Source organism: Notolabrus celidotus, chromosome 4 (genome assembly GCF_009762535.1).
Source record: "Notolabrus celidotus isolate fNotCel1 chromosome 4, fNotCel1.pri, whole genome shotgun sequence".
Taxonomy (NCBI): Eukaryota; Metazoa; Chordata; class Actinopteri; order Labriformes; family Labridae; genus Notolabrus; species Notolabrus celidotus.
The window spans coordinates 37885128-37906972 of NC_048275.1; the positions used below are offsets into that span (position 1 = coordinate 37885128).

The 21845-nt window shown below is 40.4% G+C and overlaps 1 protein-coding gene and 1 long non-coding RNA gene across 3 annotated transcripts; one reads left to right on the plus strand and one right to left on the minus strand.

The window, feature by feature from the left end:
- On the minus strand, positions 1-21411 carry LOC117811786 (core histone macro-H2A.2). Of its 2 annotated transcripts, none has more exons than XM_034682257.1 (9): positions 21329-21411; positions 10802-10981; positions 10299-10405; positions 7303-7497; positions 5877-5975; positions 5654-5753; positions 5428-5517; positions 3003-3177; positions 1-547 (listed from the first exon to the last, which is right to left on the minus strand). In XM_034682257.1, the coding sequence occupies exons 2-9, from the start codon at positions 10971-10973 to the stop codon at positions 382-384; spliced, it is 1104 nt and encodes a 367-aa protein (XP_034538148.1). In that variant the 5' UTR covers positions 10974-10981; positions 21329-21411; the 3' UTR covers positions 1-381. The 2 variants fall into 2 exon arrangements, with proteins under 2 accessions (XP_034538148.1, XP_034538147.1); XM_034682256.1 differs by lacking the exon at positions 21329-21411 and adding an exon at positions 14475-14832.
- On the plus strand, positions 21391-21719 carry LOC117811787. Its single transcript, XR_004631065.1, has 2 exons — positions 21391-21515; positions 21615-21719. It is a non-coding gene; the product is annotated as an uncharacterized LOC117811787 (long non-coding RNA).
- The last annotated feature ends 126 nt before the right edge of the window (positions 21720-21845 follow it).

A 21845-nucleotide genomic window follows, 5' to 3' on the forward strand; every position in this document is an offset into this window, starting at 1 on the left:
CGGATCTCTGGTGTAAAACATCTGAGTTTTTATTTCAAAGCAGAATGAGAACCACACTTTTTTAGTAAACTAACTGTATCAGAAACTACAGAGGCAGGAAAAAAACGCTTATATTTGTACATGGAATGTAAAAACATCGATGAAACCAGGAGCCATAAAGCAAACTGTACGGGTCGACATCCTCTAATCTAAAAGAACTGATTTATTCTGAAGGGACAGTGGAACAGAAATGTGACAACACTCCACTCACAAATATTTTTTTTTTTCCTCTTAAAGCAAAAAACAGATTCCACATGAAAAACTCCTACTGTCATATCATCAGCTATCTACACCTGCAGAGACAAACAACAGTTAGAAAAACAAACGGGGACAGCAGGATCCTCACTTGGTGTCCAGCTTGGCCATTTCCTGAAGGTAAATCCCGATGCTCTCGCTGTCAAACAACACAAAGTAAATGTTCTTCAGAGAGGAGCTGGTGGACGACACAAAATGGTTGGAGATGGCCTTGAGGATGAGCTGGGCAGCTGTTTGCTTTGGGAAGCCGTTCCTGAGAGACAGAGACAGACGGGGTCATGAGTCTGAGGAGTCCGGAGAGGAGCGGACACAGAGGGAACATTTGTGCACACTGACAGCTGCAGAGAGGAGCAACATCAGAAACATCAGCCGCCTCTACAGCTCCACACGACAGGACAGGTTCTCAGGATACACCTCTGGTTTTATACCTTCCACATCAAACACGTCCAGGAAGTCGACGTTACAAACCCAGGATGAGGAGGCAGGATGTTAGTCCTGAAACTGACCTCAGGTGCTCTGTGATCTGATCACTCATGCATGTGATGGATGGAACACTCTCACCAGGGTGTAAACTTACTGTCCAGAAACACATCTCTGTGCACCGTCTCAGAGCGGAGGTCAGTGAGCAGCATGTTTACTCTAACACTTCAGAATAAAAAGGTCATAGAGTGATATTTCTTTGTGTTTGTCTCCTAGCATCAAACAGAGAGTGTCGCTGTGTGAGGACAGCGGTGACTTTAAGAGATAATGTAACGGTTAGCACGCTTCCCTTCAGGGTCTTGTCTCACCCTGTCTGGATTTTATTTCCCATAACCACCTGCTAACCGCTAACCCTATCCCGCGTATTACCCGGATACTAACTTCAAATACAAACACGTTAAAACCATTGATTAAAGCTGCTGTTGGTAGTCTTAATATAAACATCAGTCCTGAGAGAGATTTGGAATGTCAACACTACCCCCCCCCCTCTCTGCTGTCGTAACCACGCCCACAAAAGATCGTTGTGTTCGTTCTATGAGGAAGTAGTGGCTTCCCAGTCAATCAGGGCAACGTAGTGGGGCCGGCCCTCGACCAATCAGGACAGAGGGTTGAGGAGTAGCTCTGATTGGTCGGTGATAATGGGAACAAGGAGAATAATAACATTGCTTTATACAAAGGCTTTGGAAAACACACAGACTTCACCATAATCTCAAATTACTTCACTGTCAGATGAGTACTGATGGGTATTATGACCTTTTCTCCAAACCCAGCAGAAAAAAAGTAACGTTTTTTTTACACCATTCCTACCAACAGCAGCTTTAAAGATTATTTTACTGATCTGAAACGATTTACCAAACATGAAAATGTCCGTAGCCTGCCGATTTAGCATGCTAATAGAAGCTAACTTTTTATCCACATTGTTTTGATGCTAACAGAAGCTAACGGTTTATTCCATAGACTGTATATATAATGGACAGCGTCGCCACGCCTTTTCCCATTGTACGGTTTTGAAGCCAAAATACCCTGTTCCAGAACGCTGACATCTTGTACATTTTCTGCAGCCAGAGTCTGCACAGTAGAGAATTTGTGTGTTTCCACGGTAACAAGCCCCACCACACAGCGTAGCGTCCCGAGGTCCTACGGAGTTTCTCTCTACGGCAGCTGTCAATCAAAGTAAACCCGGATGTAAAACCCGTTTTTTAACCTCACTAATGAAGAAGAAACTCTTCAGAAAAAAGAGGCCTTGAACACAAAACAGTCAAATAATAACTACATATCACCACAGCATACGGATGTGGGGCGGCTGTGGCTCAGTGGGTAGAGTCGGTCGTCTATCAATCTGAAGGTTGGTGGTTCGATCCCAGCTCCTGCAGTCACATGCCGAAGTGTCCTTGAGCAAGACACTGAACCCCAAATTGCTCCCTCTGTTGTTCAGAGGTGTGTGAATGTGTGTGAATGAGATTAGCTAACACTGATGGTCCCTTACTGTAGCAGCCTCTACCATCAGTGAGTGAATGGGTATGAATGGGTGAATATGACCAGTAGTGTAAAAGCGCTTTGAGTGGTCAGAAAGACTAGAAAAGCGCTATATAAGTACAAGTCCATTTACCATGTGAGAAACATTCGTACCACGTGTATTGATTTTTTAAAGTTTGACTGCAGCCCAATTCAAATGAATGGGGGAGACAGAGTTTTTGACCTACACTGCAGCCAGCCACCAGGGGGAGCAGTTTTTGTGGCAGCCTTACTTCGAGCCGAGCGAGATGACGTCCATTTGATATACAGTCTGTGGTTTATCCACATTGATTCGATGCTAACTAAAGCTAACAGTTTCCCCTCACCTTACAGTCTATGGAGTCAACAAGCAGAAGCTAAATGTGTCTGAACTCTTTGCTGTGGATTGATTTGACATGACGTGTGATCAGTTTGTCTCTGGTGTTGCTCATGTTAGTGAAAGTTAATTACCGTCGTCAAGGGGTTTGAGCCAATCAGAATGAAGCATCTCACACAACCAAAGATAAGTAAGAGAGCCGGGTAATATAAAGATATAAAGAACAGTTCCAGTTCTCTCTCAGACTAAAACACTCAGATTACAACAGTATTTGGATCATAAGTCTTCGTTCATGAACATCACTTCCTTTAACCTGTGCCAAACGTAGAGAGACAGGATGAGGGGAGGAGCATGCAGCAGCAGCAGGGAGACATGCAGTGATTCAGAGCGAGCTCACCGTCCAGCAGGAAGTGAAGGGAAAGCCACAGACTTGAGTTTCTTCTCCTCGGCTGCAGAGAGGCAGTTCTTCACCGTCTTCTCCAGCTGGTCCTCGCACTTCTCTGAGCCCCACTGAGGGACGTTACAGTGGATGATGAAGCGGGCCGCCATCCCGTTCGCCTGGCTCACCGCCACTGTGGGGCGCAGGGAGAAAAACACGTCAACACAAACGTATGATCAAAGACTGAAGAGAGCCAACGGTGAGGTAGATAGACCGTCTGTACGTAGAGACACACAGGTCCTCCTCGCTGACATCAGAGGCCTCACATGCAGCAGGCAGCAGGTGTGTGTCAGTGTCAGGTGAGGCAGCACAGGTTCCCCACAAGACTGAGGAGCAGCATGAAGTCCGGCCTGCTCAAAGTGGACTCTGAGTGGACTCTGGACTTCTTGGTGCCTGAGTTCAAACAGCTGCTTCATCAGTGGCCTTTGTCAAAGGAGAATTCCATCCTTTTTTATTCTGGTTTTTAAAGACTGGCTCTAAAGGATGTGTGAAGCCTCCTTACAAACCTGGAGCATGAAAGCAGCAGAAGATGGGGCACAGGTTTATTTATCATCACCTCTGTGTCTGGAGTTCACACGCTCCAGGAAACAAACTTTAAAGCTTGAGGAAGTTCATGAGAGAGATTTTAGAACAGTTTCAGCTTACAATGATTCTGGGACACAGGGCTCAGCGCTGCACGCCATGAGCTATGAGACAATCTGCCATCTTAGAAACAAGGGTCAGGGTTACTTGTTTTTAATGCACTTAAAAGCCTAGCTCCTCCATACATCACAGATCTCCTGTTGGTTTATGTCCCAGCTCGATCACTGAGGTCCTTGAATGCTTCCCTTTTAAATGTTCCTCATGTGTCTCACAGAGAGAGAGAGAGAGAGAGAGAGAGCTTTCTGTTTCAATGCCCCTAAACTCTGAACTTTAAAACACCGAGCTCCAAGTGTTTTTTTATTACTATTATTATTATTACTATTATTATTATTATTATTATTATTATTGTTGTTATTGTTATTATTGTTGTTATTGTTGTTGTTATTATTGTTATTGTTGTTATTATGGTTGTTGTTATTATTGTTATTGTTGTTATTGTTGTTGTATTATGGTTGTTGTTGTTGTTATTGTTGTTGTTATAATTGTTGTTATTATTATTGTTGTTTTTATTGTTATTATTATTATTGTTATTGTTATTATTGTTATTAATGTTATTAATGTTGTTGTTATTATTATTATTACTGTTGTTATTATTATTGTTATTATTACTGTTATTATTATTATTGTTATTTTTGTCATATAATACGTATATTATTATTTTTATTATTATTATCTTTATTATAATTACTATTTGTAGTATTATTATTATTAAATTATATTTTAAATTATTATTATTGCTATTAATATTTAAATACATTATTATTATTATTATTATTTAAAAAAAATGTATCCATCTTATTTATTTAGTTATGTATTTTTATTTCTTGTATTTTTTCTGATAATTTTAAATTTACAGATTTTTTAAATTTTGCTTTCACTCCTTACTTATTTTATAATTTTACTCTATTGATTTTATTTTCATTTTTTTTGTAACTATGTTATGTTTTTTTATTATTACTACACATCTCTGTTCTTTTTCTGTCTGTTCTTTAGTGAAGCTCTTTGCGCTTCATGCTTGTCTGTATGAAAGGTGCTGTATAAATAAAGATGAGTTGAATTTAAACACAAGAGGAGCACAAGTCTGAACTCAGAATATGATACGAGTGATGTCCTGTGCACTGATCACTGATATACATCTTTTTTATGTTCTTTTGTGACAACATGATGTTTTAGTGTTTGTGGAGTCCTGATTGAAGAACTCGGGGCTCTGCAGAGAGTTCCTAAGACTGTTGCATTTTTAACCAAAGCTCAATCCCAGAAGGATCATGGTCTCGATGTGCAGAGAGGTGGAAACACACCAGGTCACCTGACGTCTAAAGACCTGCAGGCAGCGGTGCAGGGACAGGTCAGCACATTACTCCATCAGCTGTAGTTTTCTCAGAGGACGAACAGAGAGCTCCGTTCACTACGTCAGTCTGATGTTTATTAACCTGTGCATTATTTAGTAACCGTGTTGCTCTGCTGGTGTTTGCTGGTGTTTGCTGATTTCTCCTGCAGACTTGAAGTTCTGCTGAAATGTTGCAAGAGCTCATCCTTGGATGGACACTGCTGGACTCCAAATATTTACAGATCAAATCTTAAAACCAGAAGGGTCTTTTTGAAACCTCTGGTAGGTCAAGGCTCCTGCAGCGCCTGAAGGCAGCAGTGCAGGGTTTAGTTAACTTGAAGGGACTCTATTCAAAGTTTTAGACAGTCCTGAGTTTCCAGCATGTCCGAGGGCCCCGTGTCCCTCAGTCTGTACCTGATGCCACCTCCAGAGGCCCCTGTGCTTTCCGTAGCTCCTTGACTGCATCCAGGAACTCCCGGCCTCCAGCCTTCTCCAGAGCGTTACCTGGAACCAGAGAGCAGCAGATGAGCACCACACGGGGAGAGGAGAGGAGAGGAGAGGAGAGGAGAGGAGAGGAGAGGAGAGGAGAGGAGAGGAGAGTGAAGTGAAGCTGTTGGTAAGAAAGGAAAGTCCTGCTCACCCACTCCGTCCTTCAGGTCCATCTCTGCGTTCGTGGGGTTGATTATCCCCTCCACCTTGATGGATCCGATTTTGCCGATTTCGCTCTCTGTTAGTGAAAGCTGTGGATTCAGAGAGTTAGGAACAAACAGTTGTTTCTGTGAGTCATCCCTGTTCACACTGGCTGCATTTAGTGTCCTACTTTAATCAGCTAACTCTCACTAAGTCAAAGAGCAGCACGTCACCTTCTGTCCCAGGAACAGGCTCTTTGCTGACAGGATGGTGAACCCTTCTCCTGGACCGTCTTCCACCGTGGAGTTTGGAACGGACTCGCCGTCTGCGCTCTGTGCAGGACGGAGAACACATTTCATCATCGCGGAAACAGACAATTTTACAACTCTGTACTCGTAGGGAACACATGCAGAGTTTCACACAGCGTCAGGGATGAAACCGGCATCCCAGTGAGACATGTTGGGTAGAGGAATTTCACTTTGTTAGCTGGCTGGTGTCCTCTGAATTAAAACATCAGTGTTGTTGTGTGTCTCTTCAGACATACATGAACAGAGAACATGTCAACACACGATCAGGACCCGATGCTGCGGGTGGTTTAGAGACGATGCGGTCTCATAGTGTTCTTAACAAACAGAGCTCCGGCTTCAGAACGTCTGATAGTCTGAACACAGTCTGCAGCAGGAGGTGAGGGAGGGACGCCCTGATCACAAGCCATCAATAAAGAGGTTAATACACATTTCCAAACTTACCCCTCTAGAACACTACGCTCCCAACATGCAGGACAGCTGGTCGTACCTGAAGTCTCTAAAAGTAGTATGGGAGGTAGAGCCTTCAGTTATCAGGCCCCTCTCCTTTGGAATCATCTACCAGTCAGGGTCCGGGAGGCAGACACCCTCTCTACTTTTAAGAGTAGGCTTCAAACTTTCCTTTTTGATAAAGCTTATAGTTAGAGCTGGATCAGGCTTGGACCAGCTCTTAGTTATGCTGCTACAGGCTTAGACTGGCACTCTGGGATCCCGTCTTTCTCTCTCTCTCCTCTCTCTGCCTGTCTCTTACTTTAACTCTTCCTGTCCCATTAAAGTTACTAACCATAGACCTTTCTGGAGTCCCTGAGCTCCCTTGTCTCGTAGGTTCCTCTGGATCTCTGCTGCTGTGGACGTGCCAGACTCCAGCTACTACAACCACTACTATCCGTCTCACCACCATCATCTCTCTCTCTCTTCATCTCCCTCTATCCCTCTCTCCAACACGGTCTCAGCAGATGTGTGTCTAACATGAGTCTGGTCCTGCTGGAGGTTTCTGCCTGTTAAAGGAAGTTTGTCCTTGCCACTGTAACTTGCTAAATGCTGCAAAGTGCTCTGCTCATGGTGGATTAAGATGAGATCAGACTGAGTCCTGTCTGTAAGATGGTTCTTGATCTGATCCTGTCTTGATGTTGGGTCTTTGTTAATAATGGAACATAGAGTACGGTCTAGACCTGCTGATGTTTTTATCATGAACTGCTGAGCTTCCTGAAACCTGTTGATCTCTGGAGAGGACTGATAATTTAAGATACCTACACACAGACACCCCATGTGTGAGGCATTATTGGTAAGTGATTGGTGTTTTCAGCCCCTCCCACACCGCGTACACTCTGTCCGTGGGGTCCGGTAGACGTACCTTTGGCTTGCGGCCTCTTTTGCCTTTAACCTTTTTGAAGGATTTGACGGGCTTCTTGCTCTTGGAGCGTTCCTCTTTCTCTGGGACCGACGCCTGGCTGTCCACCTTCACCCGGCTTCCCCTCTTCTTGGAGAGCAGCTCCGGGTGGATCCGAGGGAGAACGCCCCCGTTCGATATGGTTACCCCCCGCAGCAGCTGAAGGAGAGAGCGGTTCAGAAATAAAGCCAGTGAATGATTCATGAGAAGGTTGTTCTCTTTAAGTGACTCGTTCGGCGTGAGCAGATGTAAAACGAGCGCGGCTGTTCCCCGCAGAGGTCAGCCAACGTGTGGGGATACTTCACGCCTTCTGAAACATTAGCTGCTACAAACACCATCTGCTCAAACCTTCACAATCAACCACACACACACACCTCACACGCACACACAGGGACAAACTTAATACATCATTAACATCATAAAGAAAAGTGTTGAAATCAAACCTTTGAGTTTCTAACAGAGACGTTCATGTCTCATTAACTTTGCTCATTTTATAAACAGCATTCAGATATCTCAGCCCTCTCTGTAAACATGGGATCAGTACATTTTAATTCTCAGAGCCTGAACCCTGCTCCGTCATGAATCATGTGTCTGCAGAGATGGAGCCTCCAAACAGGGCCGGACAGGTTAGAGGTGCACCAGGACACCTGAGCCGTCAGCAGCCGGCGTCAGAGAGAGACCGGTCTGTGAGTGTGGAGCTCTTTACGTCAGAAACTTCACAGGATGAGTGTTCAATAATACAGATCTCAGACAGCTGATTGGTTTCCAGACTGATTCTGTATGTTTGTCATCATTCTGCCACCAGCTGATTCAAATATCTGCTCCTGCAGGAATCATCTGTTTACATTCACAGGTCTCTTTTGTCTTTATGTGGAATCATGACTTTGTTCATATTTACATAATGCACTTTATGTTTATAGAATTATATAAAACCATAACCTTGCACATTCCTGCACAGCTCGACCACCACCACAGCCACTGCACGTATTTCTACCCTATTATATATCTTATATAGAAATATACTCTACCAGTCAACAGTTTGGACACACCTTCTCATTCAAGGGTTTGTATTTATTGTAATGATTGTAAACACTGTAGATTAATACTGAAGACATCAAAACTATGAAAGAACATATATGGAATTACTGAATGAACCAAAAAGTGTTAAACAAAGCAGAATCTGTTTTATATTTTAGATTCTGTAAAGTAGCCCCCTTTTTCCTTCATGACAGCTTTGCACACTCTTGGTATTCTCTCAGTCTGCTTCATGAAGTGGTCTCCTGGAATGGTTTCTAATGAACATGAGCCTTGTCAAGAGTTCATTTGTAGAATGACTTGCCTTCTTAATGTGTTTGAGACCATCAGTTGTGTTGTTCAGAGGTAGGGTTAGTACACAATGGATAGCCCTATTTGACTACTGTTGTAATCCAGATTATGGTGAAACCAGATTATTTCATAGTTTTGATGTCTTCAGTATTAATCTACAATGTTGGAAATAATTAAAATAAATAAAAACCATTGAGAAGGTGTGAACAAACTTTTGATTGTAGTGTATTTATAATGATTATGTTTTTTTATTCTGTATTGTTTCTTTGCACCAGACTAACCAGAACAAACTCCTTGGCCGTTTTCAAAACCTCCTGCTACCCACAAACCCAGTATACAGTACGTACTACATACTGGGTTTGAAGGTCGTCTGTAGTCTGACTGTTCTGTTGGATCTGGTCTGCAGGATGCTGGGTCAGGCATCGCTGGATTTCCAGTTTCAGAAAGTGGAAGTAAACAACGACCAAGCTGATAGAGAAACTGCTTCTTTAGCATCACTTATGATTTAACAAGTTAAGAAGTGGTTTATATGGAATTTAATCATTTTCACAGCACATAAAAACTGAGTTCCCTGGTCATATACGGAAAAAAGAAGAAGCAGAACGTTAGCGCTGTGCATTGTGGGAAACAGTACGCGAGGAAGACTGGTCCACTGCAGACTGAGACATGTTCCTGAATCAGTAGACATCCGGGTAGTTTTGGCATACTGCAGATTTTGCTCTTGTTCACATACTACTTACTGAATTTAGACCAAATCAGTAAGTACTGCTAGTATAGTAGGAGGTTTGAAAACAGCCCTTGTATCATGTCAAACCAGGAGAAACTGCCCCTCCAACTCAGCAAGGAGGGCAGCACCGCAGACTCAGGCTGGGGGAGGTGATAGAGGGGATGTATCTCACAGTGCAGGGGCCTCATGAAACCTGGCGTACGCTCTTTTCCATGTTTCAGTAAGAAATCCACGCAAGTCTTTGTCTAGAGGCCCCAGGTGCTGCAGTCAATGTGCACATGGTGCTGGACTCACCTGCAGCCCATCAGGTAATCACAGCAGAGGTTACTGAAGGAGCTCCTCCACAGCCTGGGAAGGGAACTCTCAGCAGGGTCATGCTGTGGTTTTTCTAATGAGCGCCAGCATCAGGACTGTGGTAAAGCTTCTTCCTGATTGTTGCTGAAACATGGTCTGAACCTTAACTACAGGCTCTCCTCTCTCTCCCTCACTGTCCAGTATGAAATAATAGGTGTGCTGCAGTAAATACCCACCTGTGTAAAAAGTGTGTGGTGTGTCAGTCAGTGTCATGGAAAGATTCAAACAGTCACTGTACTCATGAGAACCTCCTCATACCGTCTGAAGAAACACTACAGAACACTGCAGAACATGATGCAACCGTCTGCAAAATGTAAACACAGGACGGAGGAAACACAGCACACCATCAGAACTCTCTGTGGATGTGTTCTGTGAGAGTGAATTATGAAGATGGGATACTCCTCACCTGTTGATTCAGAGGCCTCTCAAGAGAAGTTGCTTCCCCAGAGTCTCATGTAAAAGAGCTCTTTAAGTCTGACTGCATTAGTCCTGAGCTTGGCTTCTAAAGTGTGGATGTCAGTGTGGGCGTTAACGTGTTAGAGCGCCGTGTTACCTGGTTGAGCTCCTCGTCGTTGGCCACAGCGAGCTTGATGTGCCTGGGGGTGATTCTGCCTTTCTTGTTGTCCCGTGCTGCGTTTCCTGCCAGCTCCAGGATCTCAGCTGAGAGGAGAGACAACACGGTCTGAGAACCTTTAAACATGCGGTGTGTGTTCTGCTTTTTCAACGTGTTTGCTTTCTGCAGAGAGCCTCTCAGCACATCAGGAGGAGGGAATACAAGAGATGGTGTTTAGATCGGCTTCTCCTGCGAGGAAACGGGATTATTGCACACAAACAAACATGTAATAAGGTCCTCTGCACACTCTTACAAAGCTTTGTGTTTGGCTTTAAGGCCCAGAAAACTCAGAACCAGGACTACTTCAGAAGAACTGCATCTCTTCCTGCAGTTATTTTAACAACATCATCATTCAGAGGCAGATGTTTTACAGTTTCAGAAATCATTAACACAAATAATTAAAGCATAGAAGACAAACACTCCGACCGTGTGATGCCACCTACCTGCCAGGTACTCAATGACTGCTGCCATGTAGACTGGCGCCCCCATACCGATGCGGTATTTGTGCGTGCCGGTACGCAGGTACCTCATCATCCTCCCCACAGGGAAGATGACTCCTGCCCGGGATGAGCGGGACAGCTTGGTGGCCTTCTTCTTTCCTCCTCTGGCTGACATCCTGCTCTCTGACACACAGAAACACAACAAAACATCAACAACATGGAGTCAACACAGATGCCTGGGAGAGGGTTTTGATGTTTGGGTTTCAGTTTTAATTAAAGATTGAATTAATCGGTCTCAGCAGATGTGTGTCTAACATGAGTCTGGTCCTGCTGGAGGTTTCTGCCTGTTAAAGGAAGTTTGTCCTTGCCACTGTAACTTGCTAAATGCTGCAAAGTGCTCTGCTCATGGTGGATTAAGACTGAGTCTTATCCTGTCTTGGTGTTGGGTCTCTGTTCATAATTTGACATAGAGTGGTCTAGACCTGCTCTGTTTGTAAAAGTGTCTTCAGATAACGTTTGTTGTGATTTGGCGCTATAAATAAAGTTTGATTGATTGACTGCCTAGTGTACATTAGAGAAAACTGCATGTCATTAAGTAACCACATTATATACAGGTTAAATGTTATGAATATCAAACTGACCATAGATCATTATGTTTCTTTCATGGTGTTTAAACACTTGGTAACCACAAGCAATGAGAGATGCATTGATGTATCAGCTGAGCATCAGTTCTAATGAATACTAAATGGTGCTGTCTGATATAGGTTTATTGATGAATACCTCATCACTCACAGCAGATCTCTTTTTTTTTTTCCATCAAATCGATTTACTCCGTGTTATCATATTTTACATATATATATACACTACCAGTCTAAAGTTTGTTCACACCTTCTCATTCAATGGTTTTTATTTATGTTAATTAATTTCAACATTGTAGATTAATACTGAAGACATCAAAACTATGAAATAATCTGGTTTTACCATAATCTGGATTACAACAGTAGTCAAATAGGGCTATCCATTGTGTACTAACCCTACCTCTGAACAACACAACTGATGTTCTCAAACACATTAAGAAGGCAAGTCATTCTACAAATGAACTCTTGACAAGGCTCATGTTCATTAGAAACCATTCCAGGAGACCACTTCATGAAGCAGACTGAGAGAATACCAAGAGTGTGCAAAGCTGTCATGAAGGAAAAAGGGGTCTACTTTACAGAATCTAAAATATAAAACAGATTCTGCTTTGTTTAACACTTTTTGGTTCATTCAATAATTCCATATATGTTCTTTCATAGTTTGGATGTCTTCAGTATTAATCTACAGTGTTTACAATCATTACAATAAATACAAACCCTTGAATGAGAAGGTGTTTACAAACTTTTGACTGGTAGTGTATTCTTGTATGATAAAAACATGAGAGCTTGTGTTTATCATATTTTACTTAAATTGTATTTACTGCGTCAGTTATTATTTGTGGATTCAATTATTTCTTAACATTACAGTGTTTATTTTTAGAAATCAGGTTTGTGTTAACAGAGAGGATTTTTACTTATTTTAAAAAATATTAAAGAAATCTTCTCTTTTTAAAGTGAAAATTATTATTATCATTTAATACATCAAATATAGTGTAAAAAAGTCTGACTGACTTCAAAGTGTTCACTGGTTTCATATTAAAGATTAATGAGGGTCGGGAACATTAATGGCAAAAAATAGGCAACATCATTCAGGAGTGTTTTTTTAATTTACTTATTTATTTATTTATTTATTTTATTCAATGTAATCTAATTTTCTGGCTTAAACATGAAGAAATTTGCTTTTAGCCCTGGACTGCATTATTACCATTATGACCATTGTTTAAGCATCATTTTTCATTTATTTTATTCTATTCTACCTTAATATATTATTTATAATTTTTATATTATTTTGTTCTGGTATTTCTCCGATTTTATTTTATTCATTTTATTGAAGTGATTTTATTGTATTTTATTCTATTTTTCTGATACTTCTCTGATTTTATTTTATTGATTTTTTATTAGAAATTTTTATTTTATTTTATTTTTTCTGAGATTTCTCTGTGAAGCCCTATGGACTGCTTGTTTGAACATATGAAAGGTGCTACATAAATAAAGATGAGTTGAGTTGAGTATAAGTAATTAATTATGGTGCATTATGACAAACAATTACAATTATTAAAACAAAGAACATATGACCAAAAATTTAAACTGAGAATGTAAATCTGGAATGTTTGTAACATTATTATTCAATAAAAAAAAATACTTCAAAAAAAATAGGCAACATCTGTTAATTCAGAAAATAAACATCTGCTGATTATTGTCTTTAAAAGCATTATTAGTTCTCTCAACTGGTGTATGCATATATAAAATCCATTATAAATAATTAATTACATTATTATAAAGTGTAACCCACTGTCATCAGGTAATCAATTCACAGAATCAACCAGGAGAGTTTGAATGTCAAACATAATACAAATAACTTTATTTATATAGCACCTTTAAATGTTTATAAAGTGCTTCTTATTAATTACTTCTTCTATTAATATTAATTGATATTCTTACTTATTGTGTATAGGAGCAACTTTGATGACTGAATTTCCCCCCGGGATAAATAAAGTATTTCTGATTCTGATTCTGATTCTGACAAACAAAGCATGGCAGGATTCAGAAAGAGAGTATAGAGATATAATAATGCAAAAATTAAATAAAATAAAATATTAAAAATAATAAATTAAACAGAACAAAGTGGAGAGACAGTAAACAAATGAATAATTTATAATAAATAAATGAATACATAAAATAGATAATTAAATACAATAAACTCTGATGTAGAAGTTATGACAACAAAGAGACCAGGGTCTGTTCAGTTAAATAAATATATAAATGTATATACGTCACATCCAGAACTTGAACCTGGGCAGCCATTACATCTCCGTGTCATTTAAACCATATGTTGACCGAGCAGGATGTAACGGAGGAAAAGGTTACCGCTCCCTCCGACCCCCCCTCCCCGGGGTTTCCATGTAAACAAGTTCTGCTCAGTGCGCGCGCCGTGATAGGCTGAGGCCTGCAGCATATACATGCTCTGGATGTATGCACTAATTAACACCGGAGCTCTGAAGGTGGAGGGATACGGTGTGTGTGAGAGTGAGGTGTTCGGCGCATGAGTGGAAAAAGACGGGAATGTGACCGCGGCCATGAAGCCTGTGGTTCCCGTACCGAGCCTGTAGCCGGTCCTGTCACACGGCTCCAGGCTCGGGGACGGAGCTACGCAGCGGTAACCGAGCAGTATCGGTTATTTAAGATGTAGAAACCACTGAAACAGCGTCACAGGGGGGGCTGTGTCCATGCATCTGCGAGGTTATGCAGAAAGCTGAGGGTTCATGTTAGCTAGGTTAAACCAGGTCGACATGGTAGCAGAATCCCTCAGTGCACATTCCGCCAGCTGCTGTAGCTTGTTACTGTACAATAGAGACATTAACCACAACGAGCCTTTTCTTTAAAGAGCCCCCCTCCTCCCCCTGTCTTTTTCATGTAGCCTCCAATCCTCTTCATGTGTGTAATCACTACAGACATGGAGAGTGGAGCGCCCCCGTCTATCCGGATATGCGCCCAGGCATGAGAAGAAGAAAAAAAATGAATCCCCTTCAAGTTTCTACCTGTTTTGTGCTCCTTTCACGCGAATCAGCGCCTGCCAGAGATGCTCCTGCACGGAACACGGAATCCCCCGCGGTGAACGACGGCGCGCTTTGTTTTGGTTGTGTTTATTTGCTGTCCTTGCGCGTAATCTTGCTTCTCAACCTTTGGAGGAAAAAAAAAAACACGGAGCAAGCAGGAACAGCGTAGTGTGGTCGGAGGCTGGCTCTGTGCTACTGATGCTGCTAAGGGGAAAAATTCATTGAAAACGCCCCCCTAACATGGCTTCAAGAGGGAACATGTTGGCTGGGAGACATGCAGTGTGGGCTTAGAATAAAGCTAATATGATGGTTGAAGGTAAAGGGAATAATGGCTGCTGCTGCTCCCATTGACCTACTTTACTCAACAGCTGTTACAAATCAGCCATCATTTTATTAGCACTGAGATATTTGTGAATGTAACAGCTGCCTGACTCCTGCAGTAATAAACATCACCAGACCTTTGCACTGTATTTTTTTATGATTAATCAATCAATCTTTATTTATAAAGCACCAATTTACAACAACAATATCCTCAGACTCTTTCCAAACAGAGCAGGTCTAGACCGTACTCTATGTTCTATTAATAACAGAGACCCAACATCAAGACAGGATCAGATCCAGTCCCATCTTACAGACAGGACTCAGTCTGATCTCAGATCCTTTGCACAATGAAACACTCTTGTAAAAACTTTACACTAATTTTAACAAAACTATATTTTGTTACCGTATAAAACACACACATTCCATATGACTTCATTCTGTTTGAAGCAGTTACACACTGCTGCTGCTAAAACACTTTATATTCTACTTCTCAGTGATCAGAGTCCTGTAAGTGAAGTACACAGAGAAATATACAACACATTCACCAAACACTACACAAGACCAACGCTGCAGACTGATGAACATATCATTTATTTCTCTCTATAGACCCAAATCAGTCAACATGTCAACATGGAGAATCACAACCAAACATGTCCCACTTTTCATGCTACTACAGTAATGTTCATAACACTGTAAGCTCAGCAAATATCACACAAACATCAAATACTGGATCCAATTGAAGACAGGTGAACTCACCTGCTGTATTGTTATAGTGCTTAAACTTGATTGGTGTGTCTACAATTAAGTAATCATGTGTTTGTGCACCTGATGGCTGTTTTTAACCAATCGGCTCATAGTAGTAGTCATTTGACACTTAGGCTGTTTCCGAAATCGCCTACTATACTAGCAGTACGTACTGATTTGTCAAAAATTCAGTATGTAGTATGTGAACAAGAGCAAAATCTGCAGTATGCCAAAACTCCCCGGATGTCTACTGATTCGGGAAAATCTCTCAGTATGCATCGGACCAGTCTGCCTCACGTACTGTTTCCCATAATGCACAGCGCTCGTTCTGCTTTTTCTTTTTCCTCATTTTTTGACGGGAGGAAATCCGTTTTTGGGTGCTGTGAAAATTATCAAATTACATATAAACCACTTCCTAACTTTTTAAATCATAAATGGATGCTAAATAAACATTTTATTTATCGGCTTCGCCGTTGTTTACTTCCGCTTTCCGAAACCGGAAATCCAGCGAAGTCTGGCTCAGCATGCTGCATGACAGATCGAACAGAACAGTCATACTACAGACTAAATTCAAACGCAGTATGTAGTAGGCAATACCTACTGCCTACTACATTAGTAAGTAGTATGTAGCAGGCCGTTTCGGAAACAGCCATAGACATATAAAGAGTAGACGCCGCATCGACCGCTATATACTACCTATTGGCGCTGACGAGCCGTGGGGCCGCCTTGTTGGTCCGGTCACCCGCTCCACTCAGTGTAATCTGTTTGGCAGGCGCAATTAAGTGTCAGTGCATTTAATCAATCATTACACGCTGAATACTAAACTGATTTTCATGCAGGGTTTTTTTCTGCAAACGTCATACATGTAGGTCTGATACAGGACCAATGGTTCGTCGTTAGGGTTGCAAAATTCTGGGAATTTTCAAAGTTGGAAACTTTCCATGGGAATTTATGGGAATAATAAAGAAATTTACAAAATTGAAGGTTGGCCCTGAACAGGGAACTTAAATATAGTTGGGGAAAATATATTGTAGCATAATCTTGGCTAAAACAACCAGATTTAATGCAAGTACACTCCTCAATCACATGCACACAGCACTGCTTACTGCAGGGCCATTGAGGTCATGCCCCCTGCATGCACTGTGCACTCCTCCATCACATGCACAGATGATTGCTTAAACCCCAAAGCACAAGACTATTGAAGCCACACAGTTGAGCCTGTGGATTATGTAAAGTCAAGTAAGTTTTTTATAATATTATGGGGTAAATATATTTGATCTATAACGGTATTACTGTTTAACTTGCAAAAATTAAATAAATATGTATTTATACAGTAGATAGCTAGCTGGTAAGTTAGGTGCTAAATGTGAGCTATTTTTCATTTCATTGACCATTTAAGAGGCTAGCTTATTATAGCTACCTCAAATGTGATGCTGTTTCTTCTGACTCTTTTCTGTAACCATACAAGAATTTATACTTCAATTGAAAAATATTTTGAAGACCATTCCAGTTGTTTAGCCAACTATATTTCTGTTGAAATTGAGCCTGACACAGAGCCATCTTCCACAAGGCTGGACAGTGACACTGAGGAGGAGGAGGAGGAGGCGGCGGATGTTGAGGAGGTGAACATGGAGGATGTTGATGAGGCCCAGGAAGAGGCCATTGCGTGAAAGGTTTTGGCAAAAATGCAGAACATGCAGAAACTAGGCTTGCAAGGTTTTTGTTTTACATGTTGAATGGCACTTTTTTGGAGGAGGGGGGGGGGGTGACTCCTTTCATTTAAAATTTTGAATGGGACTTTTTTTGGGGGGGTGGGGGGCATTTTACTTTTTGATTGGATGGGGGAGTTCATGTTCATGTTTTTGTTTATTTTACATGGATGTTTGCTTATGACAAAACAAAAATATTTACATGTATTATGTTTGTATATGATACAGTTTGTTAAAGGCCCTGTGAGGAGTTTTGAACTGGCTGAGAAACAGTCTGAAAATGATACCGATGCCTCTTTATGACCTTCAATAGCAAACAAGACCATCAGCAACAACACTGACACCTTCTTTGTTGTCATTTTTAATGCCTGAAACCGCACCGAGGGGGTAGGTGTCAGACCAGATGATGGACATCTCGCTTCAGAAAAATACTTTATTTTAATGTTTCATGAAAAATAATCACATTGCCTGATAAAGTTGACTGTTAAAAGACAACAGGACGAGGTTTTTGTTAAAAACACTACTTCTGCATGTATAGGACAAGAGCTAAGAGGTATCACTTTGTCCACAAGGGGGCGCCAGAATCGATACAAAACAAAAGTTCCTCACAGCAGCTTTAAGTTTAAGTTTCCAATTTGGAATATTTCCAAAATTCCCCAGCTTAACTTCCCATGGAAAGTTTCCGGAAAGTTTCCAGAAATTTTCCGCCCCTTTGCAACCCTATTCGGTGTATTTTAATATTCATAGTGGGCCTAACAGTAACAGAATATTCTGATATGTGATTTATGTGATATATGATAGGTATTTTGCTGCACAGGTCTCTGGAATCTTGACGTCTCTGCTGCTTCAGTTTACGTTTACATGATCATGGGTAGGATGACTGGACCAAGATGGCGGCCATATTTCTTGCGCCTCAGCAGCCAATGCGGCGTCTATTCTTTATATGTCTATGATTTAACAGTCAGTGCTTTGGAATTGCAGGAACTGACACCATGATATACTTCTGTGTCTAATGTATACAGGTGTGTTTAGTGTTTGTAAATCACTGTGTGTATTGTTTTGCAGAAAGTGTGACATTGTGCTTCTAGTGGTGCAGACCTGGGCCAATGTTTTGCTCCTTGAGCGTAAGGTTTTCATAATTGTGTAATACTTTTGATTTTAGTGTTTATTCAGTCGAAAAAAAAACTGTAATCCACCATGAGCAGGACCAGACTCATGTTAGACACACATTTGCTTGGGTTGGAAAGAGAGAAGGAGAATGGGAGAGAGGGATCGATGATACTATGATAATATTAGACGCATCTATATAGGCTAATTTGCGGTTCCTGCTACAAACCTGTTATATCAGGTGTTGCTGTTGCCCTTGTTCGTCACTATCCATATCTCTCTGCAGCTCACTCACATGAGTGTGGTCCTGCTGGAGGTTTCTGCCTATTACAGGAAGTTTGTCCTTGCCACTGTAACTACATGCTGCCAAGTGCTCTGCTCATTATGGATTAATATTAGATCTTCGTTAATAATATAATAAAGAGTTTGGCCTCCCCTGCTCTTTGTGTAACATCCCTTGAGATCTTAAGATAACTTTTGTAGTGAAGAATTAGCACTGAAAGGGACAAATAAACACAGACTGGCTAATAAAGCCTTGGTGTGTGAGCTATAATTCAAATCACCTTTTGCTGCCACCCTTTCTGCGTGTGCCCAGGTCTAACAAGTAGCCTGGGGAAACAGTAAATGAACATGCAGACTGTGGGAAGTAAATCAGACAGATAATCCTGGCAGCCCGTTTGATGCATCATAAGAGAAATCACCAGAGACAGAGAGAGTCTCAGCAGCCAATCAGGTCTTTTGACTCCATCTTTGATATGTCAAAGCAGATAGATCAGTGAAGGGGAACGCCAGCCAGATCCACTTATTGAGCATATGGTGCCTTTAGTGCTTTACATAGTGTTGACATAGAATAACAATCTGAGCAAGCACTTTTATTCATGGGCGTACTTTGATGTGCCCCCAAGAAGAAGGCTGCAGCCACTCCAGCTACATCAGTGGAGGAAATGCATTGCAGTAATTTCAAAAAGTTATCATTAAAACTTCAAAATATGAAGAATAGGGGTCATTAAAAATATTAAAAACCACACATGGGACAATGTTCTCTATGAACAGCTACATCAGACATGTAACTGGAAAGAAATTCAAGCATGCAGCCCTAAGTGCTTCACAAAAGAACAGAGAGAAAAAAAACAACAGCAACAGATAAAATGATACAAGACCAAAACAAGATAGAGGAAAGTTATATGAAATCAAATATCAAAAAATAAAATAAATTAAAATAAGATCATTCAATTAAATTAAATATAATAAATACCAGAAGAATAAAATAATTAAAAAAAACCCAAGAAGATATAACAAAACAAATAAAAAAGAATTATGCTAAAATAATGGTCATAAAAGTACTTAAAGTAATAATGCAGTCCAGGGCTAAAAGGAAATGACTCCAAGTTAAAAGCCACATTAAAAAGGTAAGTCTTAAGTTTACTCAGTGTTTAAATTCAATGCAACTATTTATCCAGCACCTTTATACAGACAAGCATGCAGCGCAAAGTGCTTCACTCACAGAGAGACAGAAAATAACAGAGATGTGTAAAAAAAATAATAAAATACACACTCTTAAAAAATACCTAAAATTGAATAAAATCAATACATTAAAACTGATGAAATAAGTAAGGGTACAAAGCAAAATTAAAAATCTGTTAAAGTTAAAATGATCAGTAAAACTAAATAAATAATAATAATAATAATAATAATAATAATAATAATAATAATAATAATAATAATAATAAACTTAATTTATATAGCAATTTTCTAAACAGAGTTACAAAGTGCTTCACAGAGAGTAAACAATAATAATAATTAATATAACCCCAACCCTTTTTAGATAGATGATTAAATAAATAAGATGGATGAATTATGTTGAAATAATAATACAAATACATAAATAATAATAATAACATTAATAACAATTTAAAAAATAAATTAATTGTATTATTATTATTATTATTATTATTATTATTATTATTAATTAATTAATTAATAATAATAACAATAATAATAATAGTCATAATGACAATACTAGTACTACTACTACTACTACTAAAAATAATAATAATAATTATAATAATAATAATAGTAAGAAGAAGAAGAAGAAGAAGAAGAAGAAGAAGAAGAAGAATAACAATAATAATAATTACAATAATAACAATAATAATAATAATAATAATAATAATAATAATAATAATAATAATAATAATAATAACAATAATAATACAGCACTCAGAGAGCTCGCCATGTTGATGTCCAGAGGCAGAGAGTTGAGAGTTTAGGGGCATAAACACAGGAGGCTCTCTCTCTTAATGAGGGACACATGAGGAAGGGACACATGAGGAACATTTAAAAGGGAAGCATTCAAGGACCTCAGTAATTGAGCTGGAAAATAAAACAACAGGAGATCAGTGATGTATGGAGGAGCCAGTCTTTAAAGAGCTTTAAAAAGAAGTAAAAGGTCTTTAAAATAAATTCTAAAAGAGACAGGAAACCAGTGTAAAGTTTTACAATGAGGAGTAATGTCATCGGTTTTCTTTTTCTTTGTTGAAACTCTTGCAGCTGCGGTCTGAATGAGTTCAAGTTTTTTAAGAGACAAAGTTCAGTTAATCAATTTAGCTTCAATTCATAACACATGTTCTCAAGACACAAACCTAGCAGGTCAAAGATCCAGTCCCATCTTCCAGACAGGACTCAGTCTGATCTCATCTTAATCCACCATGAGCAGAGCACTTTGCAGCATTTAGCAAGTTACAGTGGCAAGGACAAACTTCCTTTAACAGGCAGAAACCTCCAGCAGAACCAGACTCATGTTAGACACACATCTGCTGAGACCGTGTTGGAGAGAGGGATAGAGGGAGATGAAGAGAGAGAGAATGCAGTCCATCCTTTCTCTCTATTGAGAAAAGTGCATGTGCTTCTTAACAATAGTATAAAGCAGCCACTGTGTACTCCAGACTAGCTTACCTGTCACGGCTGTGGCAGTGCCTTCTCTCCCCTGTTGTTAACCCTCCTCTCTGCCTTTGCCCCCTCCTTCCTGTGTGCTTGGTGAAGGTGTGGCTCAGGAGACACACCTGTGAGTGATCTGAATCAGCAGCACTACAAATACCTGGTCCTCCTGCCACTTCAGTGCCGGATTGTTCCTTCGCCACGGGTGATTATAATCGTCAAGTACTTAGTCCTCAAGTGTGTCTAAAGATCAGAGTTTTTTCCCTACATGCCTAACGTGCTGTGTTTTTCTCTCCGTGTGCAGCGATACTCCTGCTACCTGTTTTTCACCAGGCGTCTTGGAGCTGGCTTCCTGGATATTTTTGTTTTACTTCAGTTGTCTCCACAATAAATTGATTGTACTCTTCAATTTGTCTCCGTCTCAGCTCCTGGGTCCCTCTGTTGAGAGCACACCCTGACATTACCAACAATATTTATTCTACTCTTACGGTTCTCCTCCATTGTAGCTTCTTCACATCCCAGTCAGAGCAGCACA

Bases quoted from the DNA above. Each gene is read 5' to 3' on its own strand.
- LOC117811786 (XM_034682257.1), bottom strand. From the start codon at position 10,973: ATGTCAGCCAGAGGAGGAAAGAAGAAGGCCACCAAGCTGTCCCGCTCA. The intron at 10,406-10,801 runs GTAGGTGGCATC...CTCTCCTCTCAG, and splicing joins AGTCATTGAGTACCTGGCAG to CTGAGATCCTGGAGCTGGCA. The intron at 5,976-7,302 runs GTACGTCTACCG...CGTCCTGCACAG, and splicing joins AAAGAGGCCGCAAGCCAAAG to AGCGCAGACGGCGAGTCCGT.